The sequence below is a fragment of the Dasypus novemcinctus genome, chromosome 5 (genome assembly GCF_030445035.2).
Source record: "Dasypus novemcinctus isolate mDasNov1 chromosome 5, mDasNov1.1.hap2, whole genome shotgun sequence".
Classification (NCBI taxonomy): Eukaryota; Metazoa; Chordata; class Mammalia; order Cingulata; family Dasypodidae; genus Dasypus; species Dasypus novemcinctus.
Window position 1 is genome coordinate 72,317,028 of NC_080677.1, and position 20,948 is coordinate 72,337,975.

The 20,948-nt window shown below is 31.9% G+C and overlaps 1 protein-coding gene across 2 annotated transcripts in view; it reads left to right on the forward strand.

The window, feature by feature from the left end:
- Positions 1–14,293, forward strand: part of HGF (hepatocyte growth factor) — an 81,099-nt gene extending 66,806 nt beyond the window's left edge. For both annotated transcript variants that reach the window (XM_004473380.5, XM_004473382.5), the window contains exons 12-18: positions 2,677–2,715; positions 4,735–4,831; positions 7,490–7,564; positions 8,389–8,532; positions 8,904–9,010; positions 9,162–9,307; positions 10,531–14,293. In XM_004473380.5, the coding sequence (XP_004473437.1) occupies positions 2,677–2,715; positions 4,735–4,831; positions 7,490–7,564; positions 8,389–8,532; positions 8,904–9,010; positions 9,162–9,307; positions 10,531–10,707 (785 nt within the window). In that variant the 3' untranslated portion in view covers positions 10,708–14,293. The remainder of the gene's footprint in view (positions 1–2,676; positions 2,716–4,734; positions 4,832–7,489; positions 7,565–8,388; positions 8,533–8,903; positions 9,011–9,161; positions 9,308–10,530) is intronic.
- The last annotated feature ends 6,655 nt before the right edge of the window (positions 14,294–20,948 follow it).

Genomic DNA, 20,948 nt, shown 5'->3' on the forward strand with positions numbered 1-20,948 from the left:
ATTTATAAGTTTGCCTTTACCCTCGCCATTTAAAATACATAGAATCTGGAAAATAAACATAAATCAAAACCCCTTAACTGTATTAATTCTCTTGAGAATCCTCATAAATAACAAACAAATTTGCATCTATTATAAAGCAATCCGTGTGTCATTGCTGTTTAGTGGCTAGTTTATTTGAGCTCAGGGCATTTCCAGGGATTAACAACCAGCTGGGTCTAAACAGTGCCTGACTGAACTCTAAGCCATCAATTCTGAACAGTCAGACATTAAGCTCCAGGAAATGTCTTATGCCTCATTCATTCTGCTTAAGTATTTCCAAATCTTGGCATCTTCCAAACCTTTCTCGTTACATCAATTAAGCCTCAGTAGGGAGTTTATGGGAAAAAAAAGAAAAAAAAGAAAAAAGAAAAAAAGGAGTACGTTGTGAAGTGTTCTTTAGAATTTATTTGCAGTTTCTAATGTTTCTTTTTTTATATATTTTTAAACTTATATCCTGAAAAAGCATACTTTGAAATAACCTAACATAAGTAAATTTTATTATCCCTCTTTTTTCCCCTTTAGTGATGCTTATGTCTACCCTCTAGAACTCTTGCAGAGATTTCTGAAGCATGTGCAGTTTCAATTGTCCTCAACCCCATGAAAAAATAAAAAAAGTTTTTAGAAAAAAAATGCTAATGGGTCAAATAACAGTTTAAAAGAGCATATTGTATGAAGAATTCAAGATTTATGCAAACTGCAAGTGTCATTAGTTCATTTAATTATCTGTCCACTATATAGTGTTGGACATCTTGATAGAATGTAGCAGCCTTTTGATACCAGTAGCGTAATTCAAGCTGCCAATGGCCATCAAACCACACACTAGAGAGTCTACAGTTATAAAATAAACCACTCCTCACATCACCCAGTGTCAGCAGTCACATACCTATAATACTACCTGATATTAATGACTTTTTTTTTAACCAAAAAATACTCTTCGTCTTCTCCCCTCCCCATTGCCTCTTCACTAGTTACTTCTGATCTACTTTCTATCTACAAATTTGCTGTTTCTAGTCATCTTTTAAAAATGATATCGTACAGTTTTTGTCCTTCTGTGTCTTGCTTGTTTAACTGCACACAATGTATTCAAAGTTCTTTCATGTTGCAATGTTTTCTAACAATGTCATTTTTTAATTATGACCAAATAATATTTCATTGTGTATATGTACCACATTCTGTTTATCCATTCATTTGTTCATAGACACTTGTGTTGTTTCCACCTTTTGTCTTTTGTGAATAATACTGCTACATTGATGTACAAGTATCTGCTTGCAACCCTATTTTTACTCTCTTTGGATGGGATTAGAGTGGGATTGCTGGGTCAAATGGTAATTCTATATTTAACTCTTTAAGGTATTGCCTTATTGTCTTCCACAGTGGCTGCATGGATTTTATATTCTCACCAACAGTGTACTAGGGGACCAATTTGTCTGCATCCCTCCTACACTTATTTTCCATTAAAATAACAATAATAGCATCTTTGTGGGTGTGAAATGTTATCTCATTTTGGTTTTAATTTGTATTTCCCTAATGATTAATGATGTTGAGAATCTTTCTGTATGCTTTTTATCATCCAGTTCTATATGTTCTTTGGAGAAATGCTGTTCAAGTAGTTTGTCCATTTTTTAATTGGATTGTTTGTCATTTTGTTGTTGAGTTGTAGGAGTTCTTTATATATTTTGGATATTAAACCCTTATCCAATATATGGTTTGAAACTATTTTCTCCCATTCTGTAGGTTGTCTTTTTACTCTTTTGATAATTTCCTTTGATGCATAAATATTTTAATGTTGATAAAATCAAATTTTCTATTTTATTTTTTGCCACTTGTGCTTTTGGTATTATATCAAAGAATCCATTGCCAAATCCCAGGTCATAAAGATTTGCCCCTATGTTATCTTCTAAGAGTTTTAGATCTTACATTTAAGTCCTTGATCCATTTTGAGTTGATTTTTGTATATGTTGTGAGGAGGTCTAACTTCATTCTTCTGAATGTGGATATCTAGTTTTCCTGATACCATTTGTTGAAGAGACTCTTCTTTCCCAACTGAATGTACTTAGTATCCTTTCAAAAATTCAGTTGGCCACAGAAGTGTGGTGTATTCCTGGGCTTTTAATTCTGTTCCGCAGATCTATTTGTCTATCTTTGTGCCAGTACCACACTTTTTTTTTTTTTTATCGCTGTTGCTTTATAATACAATTTGAAATCTGGAAGTGTAAGTCCTCCTCCAACCCTGTTTTTTTTCAAGATTATTTTGGCTATTTGGGGCCCCTTGCAGTTTCCTATAAATTTGAGGATCAGTTTTCCATTTCTGCAAAAATGAAGGCAGCTGGAACTTTAATAAGGATTTCACTGAATTTGTATATTGCTGTGGATAAAATTGACATATTCACAGTTGACTTTCCCAATCTATGGGCATGGGATTTCTTGCCATTTGTCTAGGCTGTCTTTAATTTCTTTCAGCAGTGTTAATGACACATAATTACTCATACTAGTACATTTTATTTTTTAAAAACTGTCCAGAAATTTAGTAACTATCAAATCCTTGGTAGTTTGTATTTCTTAATATAGCTTTGGTTATACCTAAAACATAATAAATATATGTATATGAATTATATATGTATATGTTTGTTTTTACAGGTGAAGGTGATACTACACCTACGATAGTCAATTTAGACCGTAAGTACTCTTTGAAGATATAAAGCATCTCTGAGTCTCTGTATATCTGAAATTATGTCATTACTTTCTTCATAGAAAAATACTTTATCACTATATTAAGTTCCATCATAAAACATAAGTTGAACCAACACGTTTTCTTCATTTTGGAAAAAGTATGGGTCTTTTTAAATGCATGTGTGAAGGTGTTTACAAAGACAATGCCATACAGATTATCAAAATTAAATTTTTTTTCATTTTATATTTGTTATATTTGATTTTGAAAGAGCATTTATATGCCTTTTTAATTCAGGGCACAAGTTATACAATGGCCTTTCATCATCCTTTAGATTAAATCAAGGATGCTTAAGTTTGAAAGGAAATCAGAAAGGTTGGAAAATTTTGCAGCATCTCTCTTCTGCTCTATCTTTAAAGCTCTTTGTGTGCCCTACAGTCTACTAGGTAAAACATGACACGATCTGAGAGGTTCAGTTAGTTCTCAATTTAAGAAGATATGCTGGAATCTGCTTGTGTGTTTAAAAAAAATTTTTTTTTTGTTTAGAGAGGTTCTATGTGTACAGAAAAACATGTAGAAAATACAGCATTCCTATACCTTCTCCCTCATTACTTACACTTTGCATTAGCACTGTACCTTCATTATAATTGACAAAAAGATTTTGTAATTGCACTTGAAGTCCATAGTTTACATTAGGGCAATTTTTCCCCCCACATATACCACCCTATTACTAACACTTATTAACATTTGGTATATTTTTTTATAATTCATGAAAGAAAATTTTTATAATTGTGTTATTAACTATAGTCCATCATTTGTAATAGGGTTTATTGTGTTGTACAGTCCTATGTTTTATCTTTTAATTTTTATTCTAGTAACATGTATACAACCTAAAAATTCCCCTTTAAACCACATTTATATATAAATAACTCAGTGCTGTTGATTACACTTACAATGTTGTGACACCATCACCACCCCCACTCCCAAAACTTTACAATATCAACCCAAATATAGATTATGTACAATGTAAGTATTAATTCTCCTTTTCCTGCCTCCAGTCTTGCCTTTAGTAACTCATATTCTAGATTTTAACTCTTTGAATTTCCTTATTCTAATTATTTCATGTCAGTGAGGCCAAATAGTATTTGTCCTTTTGCGCCTGGCTTATTTCACTGAAAAAAACATCTTCAAGGTTCATCTATGTTGTTGCATTAATAAGAATTGCATTCCTTTATACAACTGAATAATATTCCATTGTATGTATATACCACATTTTGGGAGCTGCTTGTTTTTATTTTCACATATTTATTCAAGTGAAGTAAGTCATTCAAGTGTTTTGATTTAAAAGATTACCTTTTGTGTCCCAGGCTAATGAAGCAAAAAGGTATCTATTCTAGACCAAGGATAAGAGTAGAAAAGATATGGCAAGGAACACAGAGGAAGGTCAGGAAAATGTTTACTCCAAAAAATGTTGTATTATACCAGTAAAGCATAATTATATGTATATAAAAATGATGTCATTTAGACATACTTTCAATGAAAATAATGTTGGTAGTATGTTTCATAATGATTCCAGCATTCTTATTGTGAAAATTCAGTAGTAATAATTAGAAATAGTTTGGTTTTGTCCTTTTTGCTCTCAGGTTATGATTTCCAGTGACATTTAGAAATAACCACTATAAATAACATGTTTAATTTTATGTTGAGTTTGTTGAGAGAAAGGTAATTAGTATTTGACCTGAAGAACTTGTAGTTAGTTTATGGTGCACAAAGTCACTTTTTCTATCCTGGTAATCCTTTTTGTCTTGAGCTGACTAGTTATTCTGTTTGACTCTGCTCCTTACATGGGAATGCCAAGTATTTTTGGCCTGATTTGGCACTGTAGTCACAATACTTATTCTTTCTCCAAATGTTCTGTCACAATTACAGTAGTTACATTTTTCTAGTTGTCATTACATTTAAGAAAGCTGAGAGGCACTGATTACCTTAAAATGTTGTGTCAAAATGTTGTTTGGTTCTGTTTTCAGATCCTGTAATAACTTGCGCCAAAACAAAGCAATTACGTGTTGTAAATGGGATTCCAACACGAACTAATGTAGGATGGATGGTTAGTTTGAAATACAGGTAGGTATTAATTGGCACAACCTATTTGCCATATGTATCCAACCTATTTGCAAAGTTGTATTCTGAGAAATATGACCACATGTGATCATGAAGGTTAGGCACCCAGCTGAGGGGGCACAAGAGGAGACTGATCATGTTCTGCTTGCCAAATTGTGAGTCCTGGGTTTTGCAATTTGTTCTTCTAAAGGAAGACTGTTCCCAACTTTAAATGTTCCCAGAGGCTCCATATGTGTTGGCCTTGTCCCTAATTCCAAGTGACACTTCAATTCTGATAAAGCAAAAGCTAACTACACTGAGGACCTACTTATATTCTACTCTTAAAATCGCCATTGTAGTTATATTAAATATGGTAATAATTTCCCAGTCTTGGATATTATAACAATATTTTCCAACATGCCTATGTGTATTCATACCAGAAATTAATATTTGTGTTTAATGCCTGCCTTTTTCTAGTAATCTAATGAAAAATAGCAATATTTCTAAATTCTAGAAGTTTCTATTATCAGGAAAGAGATTAACAACAAATAATTGAATAGCGTTGCTATTATAATGCACAGAGTGGATAAAAAATTCTCAACAATACCTCTTACTACTCTCAGAATCAATGAAGTTCTGAATAGAAGCACTTTGCAAATTATATTGTTACAGAAAAATTGTCTATTGCATAGTAATAAATATTGAAAATGGAGGTAACAAAATCTGATCTCATAACTTTCCATATATTACATAATTTATACTGTATGGTTATCAGAATGTTTATATATATATATATATATTTAGAGAGAGAATATATACAGTCTCTACAAATGTTTGACAATTTCTTAAATGATGTCCTCAAAATTGCTTGACTTATCTTCTACACTATACATATATACATAAAAAATCAAGCGCCACACTCCAAAATTTTCCTGTTTTTCAGATCATCCATGTTTCTCCTTCTATAGTAAATTCCCCCTGCTTATTGTGTGCCTGAAAATTCCTTCTCATTTTTCAGATTCCAGCTCAAATATTTCCTCTTTTTGGAAACCTCCCTGTTCTTTCAACCATAGCCTCCCTAACTAGAAGAAGAAATTGTATTTTATATCTTTTACTACCATTAAATCACAGTGACATTAAGGTCTATTAGAGACCCAAAGTTCTTTTATAAATAAGCCTCAAGGTGGCAAGCATGGAGCTTGCATCCTGTGACTATCTATATCTATATCTCTAATCTATCTAGCTAATCTATTTTGTGATTTAAAGTAGACTTTAGATCACCATAATGTGGGCTATGGGAAATGGGCTAAAGCAGTTTTATCATATGCCCCTCTCTCAAGGAGTAACTTGTCAAATTTTATGACTATAACAGTCCTATTCTATAGTACACTACTATATATACTAGTATACTATAGTATACTACTATAGAATAGAATGTGGAATTAGCCAGAAAATTAAAGCTGGTTGTGCAATATGATGATTTAATGAAGGCTGTGAATTTTTTTGCATGTTTAATTGTTTTTATTATAGAAAATATTCAAAGAATCTACATTCTCTGAATTGATTAGTGATTATTTACTAATCTCATAATCCCAGTAAAAAGAAACAGCTATATACTTTGAATTATTTTTACCAATAGAAGAATGTGCAAGGATACTCCTTTGGTAGTCTCCACAAAATCTTAGAAAAGCAGGTGAAACCAATTTTCTTCAGATCTGAGTACTATAAACTTAGAAAAAATATTTTTCTTTTAAATCCAAGTTCTTAGTAACAACAGCTGCTTAGTTATTCATCCAAAACACAAACTGAGAGGAAGAGAAATTAAAACTCAGTATTATATTCTTATCCTCCTGTGTGGTAAAGATCATAAATAACCATGGTCTTAGTCTGGGAATCTTTTTGCATTACCTCCAAAGCACTGAACATCTGTACTCTTTGGAAATGTGTATTGAAAGTTGTATTTTTTCCATATTTCTGCCAAAAGAATAATAGAGTTACAGATTTTGTATGTCAGTGAATAAATGTACAAGTATTTATTATTCTCTACAAATGCTTGACAATTTCCTAGACAACTTATCCTCAAAAGTTGTTTATAATTGGAATATTATATTGCTGCTTTTACACTGAACAAGTAATTTATTCAAACCCAGTTATATCTAAGTTTACATATCAAAACTAAAGAATGGTAGTAATAGAAGGGAACAGTGTACAAACATATATTGCTACCATCAGATGGTTTTCAAGGTTTAAAAAAGAACTCAAGTTTGCATTTTTCGCTACCAAACACTGAATTTAAAATAAGTTCACTTTGGGGTTCTTTTGGTTGCTGTCTCCTGTTTTACTTTCTAATTATCCTATACATATAGAACATACTTCCTCTCATAAGGGCAGAGAGATACACACATGAGAGCATATGTGTTGGGAATGGATATTGTTGCATAATGACAGCTCTTCAAGCTGTACAAAAAATAGGTTTCATCAAATTCTGATCATATAATGGGAAAACATGTGGCAGTTACAAACACCTTCATGTAAGAGCTCTTTTTTTTCTGGTTGGGTTATTTTCCACATTTTCTCCTCCACTGGGTTTATTTTTAGCGAATGGAGTCATAGATTTTGCATTAGTTGGTAAACATTCCTTTTGCACAGATGTTACTTGTTTCTCTTTTTTGTTTCTTATAGAAATAAACATATCTGCGGAGGATCATTGATAAAGGAAAGTTGGGTTCTTACTGCAAGACAATGTTTCCCTTCTCGGTAAAGTGTTTTTGAAACAAATATTAATTTTGAGCAATATTAGATATGTATTCTTCCACATCTTTTAATGATAAAAGTGCATACTCATTTTGCAGATAGTTACCAGCATGGAGTAAACAAATTATTTTTTGGAGATTTAGCTTACAAAATTTACTTCATTGGTATTTACTTACTAGTACTACTTCATTTCTTCTTTTTTTTTCTTTCTTTCTTTTTTTAATGTTACATTAAAAAAATATGAGGTCCCCATATACTCCCCACTAATTTATACCCCAACCTGTCTGTTTTCTTTATATCTAGACAGAAATTCTTTTTCTGAATTATCGACTAACTTCTCACAGCTCTCAATCTACTTAATGTATCATCCTGGAAACAATTTTCAATGAAAATTATCCTAAGGGTAAAATAATGAAGCAGTATTTGTAAACTTACTTACTGATTCTCATGAAGGTCACTTTGATCTTATTTGTATAAACCTTCTACCTCTATTAATAAAGCAAACATATGCAGCTGAGATAAATAAAGCAAAATTCATGGTAAAATTATATTTCATGTAATTAATGTGCCTTAACTGAGAATTTTTCATAACCTAATTTTTCTCTAGCAAGGGTAAGCAAAAGTTTTTTTAAAATAGCCATTTAGAATTTCAGCAATTTACAGTTGTCTGCTTAAATATACTTTTACCTTTCAAAATCTCTCAAATATGTTGCTGTTTTATATATTTGAACCAAATATTAAATTTAGGTATTTTAACTGCCTTTGTAAATTAAAATGACAATATATACAATTTAGAATTGTATTTTACATTTTAATTTTTTATTTAGAAACAAAGATTTGAAAGACTATGAAGCTTGGCTTGGAATTCATGATGTTCATGGAAGAGATGAAAAACGCAAGCAGGTTCTAAATGTTTCCCAGCTGGTATATGGGCCTGAAGGATCAGATCTGGTCTTACTGAAGCTTGCCCGGTTAGTTTCTTTAGAAGTTTTTATATTGTTGAAGACTAGAATGGTTGAAATGTTTTCTTTAGCTATGTGACTATTCTTTTTGCTCTCATGTAGATTTATTATAAAAGCGCCTATTTAATTATAAGTGCATGCATACACATACATGTAGCAGCAACATTTTATTCTTAAATGTAAGCAAATAAATGACTCATTTTTCTAATACCTACTTCAGATTTTTACATTTTATATTAGACTTTCCCCTTTTTTTTTTACTAAGAAGCAGGATTATTTACCCTTTTCTAAACATCCTATTAAACATAAACATTACTATGTTAATATGAAAATTTGTGTTGAATCTATTTGAGTACTAATCATTATATTTTTCTTTACAGGCCTGCAGTTCTGGATGACTTTGTTAGTACAATTGATTTACCTAATTACGGATGTACAATTCCTGAAAAGACTACTTGCAGTGTTTATGGTTGGGGCTACACTGGATGTAAGCTATTTTTTTTTTAAAAAGATGAGGCAATATCATGTAGCAAAATCATAGTTATTTTATAGAAATAACATTTATATTTGTTCCTTATTCTTCTTACATTTATCCTGTGCTCATTAGCTCTGTACTTATATTTTCTGCTCCATTCTAGTGATCAATTCGGATGGTCTATTACGAGTAGCACATCTCTATATTATGGGGAATGAGAAATGCAGCCAGTATCATCAAGGGAAGGTGACTCTGAATGAGTCTGAAATATGTGCTGGGGCTGAAAAGATTGGATCAGGACCATGCGAGGTAAAAAGGGAGTCCTTTTATAAGGAGCATGGGATTTATAGCATCGTTTCTAGTGTTTATTTTTTCTTTGTGCATTTTTCTCCAATCAAAATCATTGGATATAAACCTATTAGGAGAGAAAAATTGGGATAGAGAATCATGTAAGTTTCTTTTCACTAAACGGTAAGGCCACCTGGGCTTCATTAGTAGCAAACTATGATGACAGGTTTCTTTCAAAAGAACAATAAGTTAATTCAGCCACGACTCTAAGGAAAAGCTATTCAAAGAAGAACCAAATATGCAGTTTAGTACAATAGCTTGCATTTTTCTAATGTTTATCTAAATTTATCTGATGTTCCAAAATTCTCCCTAATTGAACCTCATGAATAATATTATCAAGTGATACATGCTTAGTAATACATTTTAAAATGTCTTTTTGGTTAGTTGTTTTTTCTTTTTTTGAGTGTGCGTGCGTGTGTCTGGAATAAAGAAATTCCAGTTTTAAAAAATGTGAAGGTCAAAGTTTGTGACTTTAAGAGCTTGTCAGGCAACTGTTATTTTAACTTGGCAGTGTTCCTATCCCTATTCTACACAGGCAAGCTCTTGAACTGGTATGTCAGATCTTGTATTTTGAATGGAGAGACGTGCTCTCTAAGCACTAGAACTGTGGAGTTATGGAATGCTCTGTGTAGCAAGGAATGGAGTAAGCTGAATGATAGTGAAATGTCCTTTAACATGTGGGAAAATGCTCCAGGTATGGAGGTTGAATAGGTATTGAAAGCAAGAGTTATGTACATTACTCTGAGCTTTTGTTCTTGAAAAGAAAACGTTGACTAAGTTAAAGAGTTTTTAGTACTGCTCCAAAATGATATTTTGAAACATACTAGAACCTGGTTATAACCCACTTCTGAAATGATATTTTTCCAGTAAATCAGTATTACTGTGTTCATTATAAAAAGGAAAAAAATCTACTAAGAGAAACAAAGAATTATGCTTTCTCTCTATATTTTTCATACAATCTAAGCACAGAGTTTAAACTGGACCTTACCTTAGCGATCATCTAGGAAATACACACTCAGTCTTACTGGGCTAAGACAATCCACAGGCTAGCCCACCGAGTATATGAACAGTCTTCCTTATTTTGATTTTGTACCTTTGAGATATAAACGTATATAGGATAATTTTACAGAATTATTATTTGGATTTCTAAAGCAGTACTCTGTTGTTGCATGTCTTCTTTCTAGGGGGATTATGGTGGCCCGCTTGTTTGTGAACAACATAAGATGCGGATGGTTCTCGGTGTCATTGTTCCTGGTCGCGGATGTGCCATTCCAAATCGTCCTGGTATTTTTGTCCGAGTAGCATATTATGCGAAATGGATACACAAAATTATATTAACTTATAAGGTACCGCAGTCATAGCTGAAGTCAGTGTGTTTGAAGCTTCCAACAATCTTATACATGAAGAGTTCAGAGAACGTGGAATTAAAATGTCACCTATAACAATCCTAAAGCAACTACTTGAGAGTCAAGTTTGTTAAGATACTCATTAATATTTATGGGTGTTTGTTGTTTTGTTTGTCAGTGTTATTTTGTAAATGTTGAAGTGAATTAAGGTACATGCAAGTGTAGTAACATATCTCCTGAAGATACTTGAATGGGTTAAAAATTCAAAGGTATAATTGCTGGATGATGAAAGATTTAATGGAAAAAAATCAATTAATCTCTCTATGCTGCTGCTTTCCAAGGTTAATTTCCTAATAATGAATAAACCATAAGTTAAACATTATTTTAACCTCACCACAACGATTTATTACCTTGTGTCCTTAAATTGTAGCTCTATATTAAATTATATTCCCTTTCATATGCCGTAGGCTATATTTAATTCATTTCTTCTCACCCTATATCCTATCATACTGCTAAACAAGCACACTTTACAAACACACCTATCTGTGCACCAACTCCTAAGTAAACATATACATTCACTAGAGTTCAAATTGTGGTGTATCTAATGTAACTCCTAAATATTTTGGAAGTGTGTACCTATGGTTTTTCCACAACAACAACAACAAAAATAGAGTTTTCTAGAGATGAATAGAAATAATAAGGAAAGTTGCAAGATGGAAGAAACGAGCTAATCATTCATCCATAATCTGCACTTGATCTCCACTGGTTGGCATTGAAGGTGTGGTCATGACCCATGGAGTTAAAGAACACCTAATCTAGGTGTTTTTATGTATTTAACATCCTAGATATTTTATGTAATTTCTAACTCTTAAAGGGAAGAAGAAATATGTGTATTTGTATTATTTCTTTCCTCCAATTGTAGGACTACTTATTTATGTAAGGTTTTTTAGATCTATTTTCCTAAAACATTTCTTAAATTCTTGAGTGTCCGAGTGAAGAAGCTTAACAGTGATTCAGTCAGTAAAAATACCTTTAGATTAATTCTAAAACTGTTGCTATGATTGGCTTCTAGTTCAACCACTTTACAGTTTTAAAATTATTTAAGAAAAAAATTTTCATATATCTCCAAAGTTTTAGAGATAGTCCTTCCTGAAATCATACACTAAAGTATTTATCAACAGAAAAAATTGGAACATACTTTTCTCAACCTGGAAATCTTTTAGCCTAATATAATAAAACTTTGCTCAAGTAAGAAAAAAAATTATAAAGGGAATGGTAAGGAATTAGTTTGTTTAAAATCAGTACTCAATTTTTAAAAAAGTAGAATTGCTTTCGCCAAATGAGATATTTCAAGGTATCGTCATTTTACCTTGTTTTATTTTACATAGGTTTTTCCTAGTACCATGGGAAATATTCATCTAAATTTTTATTCTGTTAGGATGATGGTCAAGTTATCTTATTTATTGTTGTATTAGTTATTGCTTAAAGATAATATTTTTATCAATAATTGGATAGCAAAAGTAATAGGATAGACTTTCTGAATTTTTACACTTACACTACAAAAGATCTGCAGAAATAATGATAAGAATCACAACCCCCATTTCTCTGGCTTGGTTCTCTTGAATGATCTTTATTTAAGGTCAAAGGTCTGAACATTGCTCAAAGGCTCTTATGACATATTGCTATCTTGTATAAAATGACTTTTAAATTTATTAGAGAGCTTAGTTCACATTGTATAGGGCAGCAAATTCAGAAATGCCTATCCTGATTATGCCATATTCTTTTGTAATAAGATAAGTGCTGTTATCAAGAAACTTAGAGTGGAAGCCGAGAAGGATCCAATAGGTTGCGAGTCCACACCATCTTACCAAATTGTATTTTACTTCTCTTATGCATTTTTATCTAGTAAAAAATATATAGGAATTTCAAAGGCATGTTGCCAAAGTACTAAAAAAATATTTTTCACATCGTTTCTTCCTGCCATCAAAGCCAAATTTTATTGTTTAGTTCACATACTAATGCATTTGTAAAAGGTTTACACACATTTAAATACTTTTAAATACTTTCATATCTTTTCCTCTAAATTTTCCTGGAAAGAGAAATCAGGACTACCCAAACACAGGACTCTTCTAACTCTTTAGACATTTTGAACTCAGTGATTTCCACTTTATTAAAAGATAAATACACCACCACCAAATAAATCATCAACCATCATGTGTAAAATATTTCTTCTCTTTTGGGGAGGTTTCCTCTGTGGTTGAAGGAGAGCAGTAGAACTGACAGTGAAAAGCAAGGTGAACAAAACTCATGTTATTTTGGGTGGTAGGACAAGGTATGATCTTGTCATTGTTTTGGGTGAAAGAGAACTGTGTACTGGGCATTCTTTTCCTTAATAAACTACAAAAAAGTGTAAATGACCAATTTATTTTAAAAAATTCCTTTCATTTTGAGTCATGGGAAAAATGGCCTTTTAAATTAGAAGTTTTCAGTGCTATTTTTGTTTTGGCTGTTTTAATAATGGTTATATGCTATTATCATTGTAGACATTTTCTTATGTCTACCAGGAATAGAAATGTAAAATTAAAATATTTGTCATAATGCCTCTGCCATGCAGAAGGGACGATAATCTTTTTGTATACTTCTTTAGTTTTATGGTAAAATGTGTAATGACTTTTACCTATTTGCTGTGGGCAGGTCCTCAGTAATTGGTTTATATTGAGTCAATCTCTAGTATTACCAGGCTCTTGCTTGCTATCTAAGTGTTTCAAACTATGGGAAATGTGAGACACTGGAAGGCAAGATAAAATAACAATAATGGCATGTGATAGCAAAATTGTATTTCACTTATTCCTGTGAATATTTCTTGTTGGTACCAATGGTACTGTACAGCGTGAATGTTATAGCCACAGTATTTTCATCAAAAGAACACTGTCAAGGAATGAAACATTGATATCAGGAAATTTTTTGTTATTTTGAAATAATATTTTTAAAAAGTGATGATCTTTATGCAATATGGGGATGATGAATAACAGATAATTTTAATGAACTCTTATACTAAAAAAAACTTAAATTGACTTATAGAGATTTAAAAAGTAACTACTTTCAGCCAATTATATCCCATATTTATAGGTAAGATTATTTGAAAATTAAATTAATTTGAGTAAAAAGAGATAACTTTTGTGTGAATAAATAATTTTTATGATTAAGCTCCAAAATGAGTTATCTTTCAACATTCAACTGAGTTTAGTACTAAGAATTTATTAAAGCAAAACAGAAACATATAAAGTTAATATTATTTGGGCCCTGTAAATCTTGACAGCATAACTTTTAAGTAGGTTCATTTCCATTTCTACAGAAAGTTTCTGTCTTTAGGAAACTGAAAATGGAATACTGTGTATGTTATGACTTTTTGTCTTGAGTGTAAATAGGAAATTGATAAGCTGCCTCTTGAGTGGTATAGCTGATGCTTACCAAAAAAAGGGAACACTGTGGTTATGACTTGTATTATGAAGTTTCTGTAGTTAATAAAGTTGTTATTTTTGTAACCTTGATTATATTATTATTGTTATTCTTAATAATAATAAAATATTTTATCAAAATGCTCCCCTTCTCTTATTACAATTATGTATGTGGGCGTATTTGAAGCCATCCTAGGTAGGGCTTTAAAAAACCCAGCATTCATATCATTGGTTGAACTTTTGTGTACCTTGTGGCAAGAAGTGTCAAATAGCCTGTTCATAGAGCTTAGGCAAAAAACAAAATAAAAAGCATTTCATTTCAACTTCCAGCCATAGCAATCTCAGTATCCTCTAATAATTCTCAGTTTCTCACACTGTAAAATTATTTAGTCATTCTTCCTATTTGCTAGAATAGTGCTATGATGTAATTTGCTAATCTGTAAGAACAATTGTCACAAATGATCGACATTCTTTACTACGTGATATATATTACAAAAGTAATTGCAAATGATTAAACTTCTCAATTTGTCTCTTCAAAATATGCATCCAATTCAGAATAGATATGAATCAAGTTAATTCATTTAATTTAAATTGGAATAAAGATTGGAGAATATATCATGGGTGATCTAACCAAAAAAGACACTGTAAACAGCTTTATTTCAAGTTATGTTATATTGCCTACCCCCAGAAAAGTTACTCTACTAATTTTCCTGGCATAGATACTAATTGCAAGTGATGACTAAGGTATCTAATTCCATAATCCAGAATAACATATCTGATTTAATTAATGATTATAGTTAAAGAATATATGCACTTATTCACTTATGGTGCTAGTAGGATTGTTTTAAATATATACTGTAGGTTTTTCTAAAACTATATGTAACTTTGAAATTTTGATCCTCAATTTTTATAGCTCCCTTCCCATCTAACCCTACATTCTGTTATTTAAAGTAGAGTGATCCAGGAAAGCCGCTTTAAGAAGATGCTGTTCGAAGAGGTTCTTAATGAAGTGAAGATGCAAGCATTGTATTTCTGGGGACTGATAATAAACCTTTGAAAAGAAATTTGTTTCTTAATACTAAAATCCATTCAGTTATTTAAGATTTCAATTAGTCACTAATTTTTTTTTTGTCAATATCCTGAAGAGAATTACCTTGGTCTGCATTTCCTCTATGTTTTAGGCTAGGAACTCTCTCACCATTTTATTTCATTGTTCTCTTACATAGGTACCATTGTTAAGTGATACAATCCTAAAAGAGCTTTCCATATAACTTTTACCAAATTATAACCCTGTCATGTAAAATGCATATTAGAAGTTTTCTTCTATATTTTGCTTTTGTTCTTAGCATTCTTTGGGGACATTGAAATTTAAAAGAAACTGAAAGATAAGAAAGAAATATTTGTAGTATTTTCAGCATTTTACACTACTGTGAATAATATGTCATTGCCTAAAGCACATCTAAACAGGACAGAAAATATTGTGGCAAGGAAAGAAACTTTCACTTTTACATCAATTAAAATCATGGGATTATAGATGATTTATGTGTGCATTTATGCTTTAAAAAATACCCCCCGTCTATCAATGTGACATAAAATCTAACAGCAGACTAACTTTGGACACTCATCACTCCCACTATTCTAAAATCCACCTCTTTATTTTCATTATTTTGAACATCTTCATGTTTAAACTTCATGCGCGTGTTCTAAACAGTCGCTGCAAACATCCAGCTCTTCTTCCACACCTCAAACCTTTCAAATGTTATTGAATTTCCTTTGTGAATTCATCCTCAACCTCCCTATTTAAAAGTCATAAGATTCCTTAGATACTATTAGGTTGGCTTGTGCTTCCTTTTCACAAGTTACAATAATCTGCCTATGACTGCAATAGATTTTTTTGCTTTGCTTTGCTTTATTTTATTTTTTAGGAGATGTCGGGGATAGAACCCAGGACCTCATACATGGGAAGAAGGAGCTCAACCACTGGGCTACATCTGCTCCCTGCTTTATTTTTAATGTGCAGTCATCTCGACTCAGGTGTGAGTTCTTTGGGGACAGCAAAGTTTTTGATTGATAGATGTGTATTTATTATACATTATATATATTTGTTATATACTGTATAACAGTATCCAATGTATAATTTATAATTATGAATATTCTATAGATTATTTCCTTTTGAAGGCTTACCAATGCTAGCTACAGATTTGAACTTTTTGCGAAAATTTTGCAACTCTCAGTGAGAGGTAAGAATTGTAGGACTTTATATTTAATTGTGTTATTTATATGAATTAGTAAATGGGCCATATTAATATGATTTACTGAATTGCACACAGTAGACCATGTGGCTAGAAAAGAGGGAAATTAGTAACTTTAAAGAGTTTATATATATTTTACTGGTATGTGTTTATTTAAAAATTAAAATGGAAAACTAGATGTTAATTTACTAATGGATATAAAGGGAGTTACTTTATATGATCGAATACAGTTTAGATTATGGTGGTAAACATTTTTCCCATCTGGATTTTTTTCATGAAGGGTTGATATTAAAAGATTGAGGAAGAAAAGATCGCATCAATTATTGCAAAAATACCCCTGTCAACAAGAGTCCACTGGTTACTTATGTGCAAATATGCCATCTGCTGTGCATTGAGGAATTTCACCTTGGTGTTCCTCAATTAGCAAAAGCTTTTCTCTATGAGTTGTTTTATTTTTTTAACTAAAAGAGAAATCAATATGCATAGCATGCTGCAATGAAGTGTGGAGGAGAAAAGTCAAATAGATTTTCATATTAATTTTCCACATATTTGGAGTACCATAAAAAGATATTGCCCCGTTTTCAGACCTCTGCTTTTTAGGTGACTTAAAATCCAAATGGAGTGAATGTTTAGAATATATAACTATACCCTTAAACAAAGAATTTACACATTATAAAAGAAAAATAACAAATTTCTTAATTATTGTTATGAAATTATAAAAGTAGTTAAGAATCTTTAGACTAAATAAGAGATGGTGAAAGAATAATTTAACATCATTCTTTGCTTTGAGTCATTCTGAGAAGGAATACTAAATCCTTCTAGTTCAAAAGTAAGAATTTAAGAAAAGGAAAATTAACTTTTCAGTCATACAGTTTGAGTATCAGGTACAACTTCCTAATTATGAAGCCTACTTAAATCCACATATGAACAAGGAAACTCATGGGTATTTCTTAAAATAGGAAATATAAATATATTTTTACAATGACTTAGATAAGCTTTTCCCAAACTTGTCTCTTGGGGAACATCATTCCTCATAACAGTTTAAAGTTATGCTGAGAAAGAAATGTTTGGGGCTTGAATATGTTTTGAAGATGCTGAGATACTTTATATGAGTTATTTTGCTGCAGAACTGTTAAAAGCCTTTTGTATGCTCATGTACATTTTGAAGTTCCATAAAGGAGTCTGGTAGAGCATCTTTAAATTTACTATACTACAGAACATCTTTAAAATTAAAGAGACAATATTTACCCCTTTCAGGACTAGATTTCTGCTAAATCTCATCCAGAAGGATTGATTTACTTATTTGCTTTCTGAATGGGAAAACAGTTATGGATATATGATTTGAGATTTCTATTGTATTTTATAATCTACAATAATTTTTTTCTTTTCTATGGAAACATCTTCCCTTAAATATTTCCATTTGCTAATTGTTTCCCAGATCAATCTTCTTTTCATATGATATGTCTTTTTCCTCTCAATTTGAGTGAAATGCTGATACTTAGGAGCAGGTGAAGCCTATTTTTTTAACCATCTGTATGCCATCTACTTTAATTCTCATATTAATGTAAAAATGAAATTGAAAAATATGAAAATATAAAAGTGGTTCCATTCCAACACCACCCAAGCTAAAATAAAATAAGATAAATTAGCCTAAAATTATTCTCTCTTACTAATCCTCACTATATCCCCTCATTTGAGAAGTTTCCAGCTTGTGAATTGAGAGATCTAAGCTTTTAGCAGCAGGGGAATCAAAGACAAGAAAGACAAATAAGAACTAGAAAATAAATGAGGACAAAAGAAAAGAAAAAGGAGAGAGGAAAAGTAAGAAAAGAGAAAAAAAATGGAAGGAAACATAAGAATTTCCTGGAGATTCTTACATGCCCTCAGATATAAGATCAGCTGAAGCATTACATCCATTTGTAAACATTAAATATAATGAGTCACCCTAAAATTAACAAGCATAGATTATGAATAGATATCTTCTATACCTAAGGTGTCCCAATTTTATTCATTCATCTTCTCCATTTCTTTTTTACCTGCTCCCTTTCTAAATTACATCTTACATGTAACCCAAAGTGTCAGCAAAAAGCAGAGCTTTTTCTTAATGTAACTCTCTAAGATATTACAGCTCTTTTCACCTTCAAGGTCTTCAGCATCTGTGACTGCTATATAGTTCAGGTGACATTGACTGGAACTTCATCAACCTAGTTCAAAGGGAAGGAACTGAAGTGACAGGTGGAGATGAAAGGCAAAACTTCAGGTGTCCACTTGATGGGCTTGTACATGCTTGTGCTGCTTGGATGTGCTCTATCAGCATCTAAACTGAATGTATCCAAAACTCAACTCCCAAACCCTCCTTCCTCTTCACACTTCTTAATAAACGGCAAATCTACCAGGTTTGCTCAAACCAGAACCCAGAATGTCATTTTCTTCTTATTTTATGTCTACCTTTCTATATCCACACACTCTCAAGACATCCATTTTACCTCCTGAATATATTTTGAATCACTTAATTCTTTCCCATCTTCAGTGACTCCACCTTAGCCCAAGTCACAGTTGTCTTTGAACATTACGACTACAATAATCTCAAAACTTGTTTATCCAAATACAGACCAAGCCAGCATCCATCCACCTTACAGAGTACACATGTAAAAATGTACATCTAATTGTGTCATCCCCATGCTCAAATCCTTGAGTGGAATTCCACTGGCTTCTTCTCATCTGTAGACCGTCCCTGACTTCTCGACTCACCAACTTCCTCTCTTCCTTTGCCCACTGTAATTCAGCTACGCTGGAATCTTTTCAGTTCTGGGAATAGGCTAAACTCTTTCCATTATCACAACCTTGCATCTGCTATTCTTTCTGTCTAGAATTATTTCCCCACCCACCAGTTTTGCCTGACTAATGCCTACTTCATCATGCAGCTTAAATGTCACTGGTTGTCCCTGCCATTTCCCATCCCCCCAGCACCTTCTTGACAGAGTTACACACACTATCCGGAATGTGGTATTTCTGTTTCAGAACATTACCCTGGTTAACTAAATTGTTATTTGTATACATATTTTTAATATTATCTTCCTATTACCTTGTAAATGCATGAGAACGTGGGCTAAGCCTAAATTTTTCACATTTATCATCAATGTTGATTAAGTACTACATGATAAATATTTGTTGAATAAATGCATCAGAAATTGTTTGCTATATTTTTTGTTCAATTTCAAAGAAAAAAATAAAAAGAAAACAACAACAACAAAAATTTTCAAAGAAAAAAATCATTCTGCAATCTCTAAACTTTATTTTTGAATGGTAACATCTTCAAATTCTATTGGTGATGGTGTTTCTGCCATCCATTTCTACTTTAAATCAACATAAATTTATTGAGCACTTATTATGATAGTGCTAGGTACTGGGAATATGATGATGAGTAAACGAGTATATTTACAGACAGTCTAGGGAGATAGGCATGGAAAAAGAAGCTGAAAGTATTAGCTGAGAAGGGCAAATTCTTTCTGGTACATATAGCAAGGAGACTTTACTGAGCCTTCACCTCATCTTCCTTTAATCTTTCAGTATAGTTATAATCTTAAAACCTGTCAATCTAAGTATCATTTCTTTTATTTATGAATACTTGAATCATTCCATTACTAATAACTAAGTTTAAAGCTACTTTTCTTGTTTTGCTTACCTTTGTTCAGTTTTTTCAGGGTCCTAACTTTTCAATCTTGTCCCTTTCTTCCTTACTTTTTCAAGGATCTTTTGACAGTTTTACTAGATTCCAAGAGGTTTATGCATTTATTATCCAGGGAATAATGTACTTTCTCAATGGTGAGACCACTAGCAATTTTTAAAGATGAAATCATGAAGGTTTCTTCTGCTAACTCTAGAATGACAAACATTTTATTTTCACAAATTTCAATTGTATTTGAAATTAGTAAATACAAAATAGTAAACACTATATATAGTAAACACTATATATAGTGTTTATTCAGTATTTACTATTTTCCAGGCTCTGTTTTACGTCATTTAATCATCATTACAACCTAACATTTAACCTATGGTTAAATAACCATATTCATTTTAGAGATAAGGAAGTGTGCAGGTAACTTGTATAAAGAATGCATTTAAGGGCTGGTTTTCAATATTAATTTTGCTTGTCCCCTTTGTTCTATCCTGTTTATAGAACACTAGATTTAATCTTTTCCCAGAAAAGTAGGATGAACAGAGTTCATATTTAAACCAGAAAATGCTGCTGTCATCCAAGTAGGATATGAGCAAGCTATTTAGTGGCAGAAATGCTTTTCAAGCAGGCCTTGCCTAAAGCTCCTTCAGGTAAAGGGGCATGCCCTCCTCACCTTCAAATATAAATTGCTAAAATATGAGCTGCTTGTAATGCTTATCACTATGAAGTTGAAGGTTATTGTGGTAAAGGACCAGTTCAGCTGGGAAGGGTTCTGTATCTTTGATGAGGGGATGATATCTATATATTCACACTCACACACACACATAAATGAAAGCAACAGACTTATGAGATAGGAGAATTAGAACT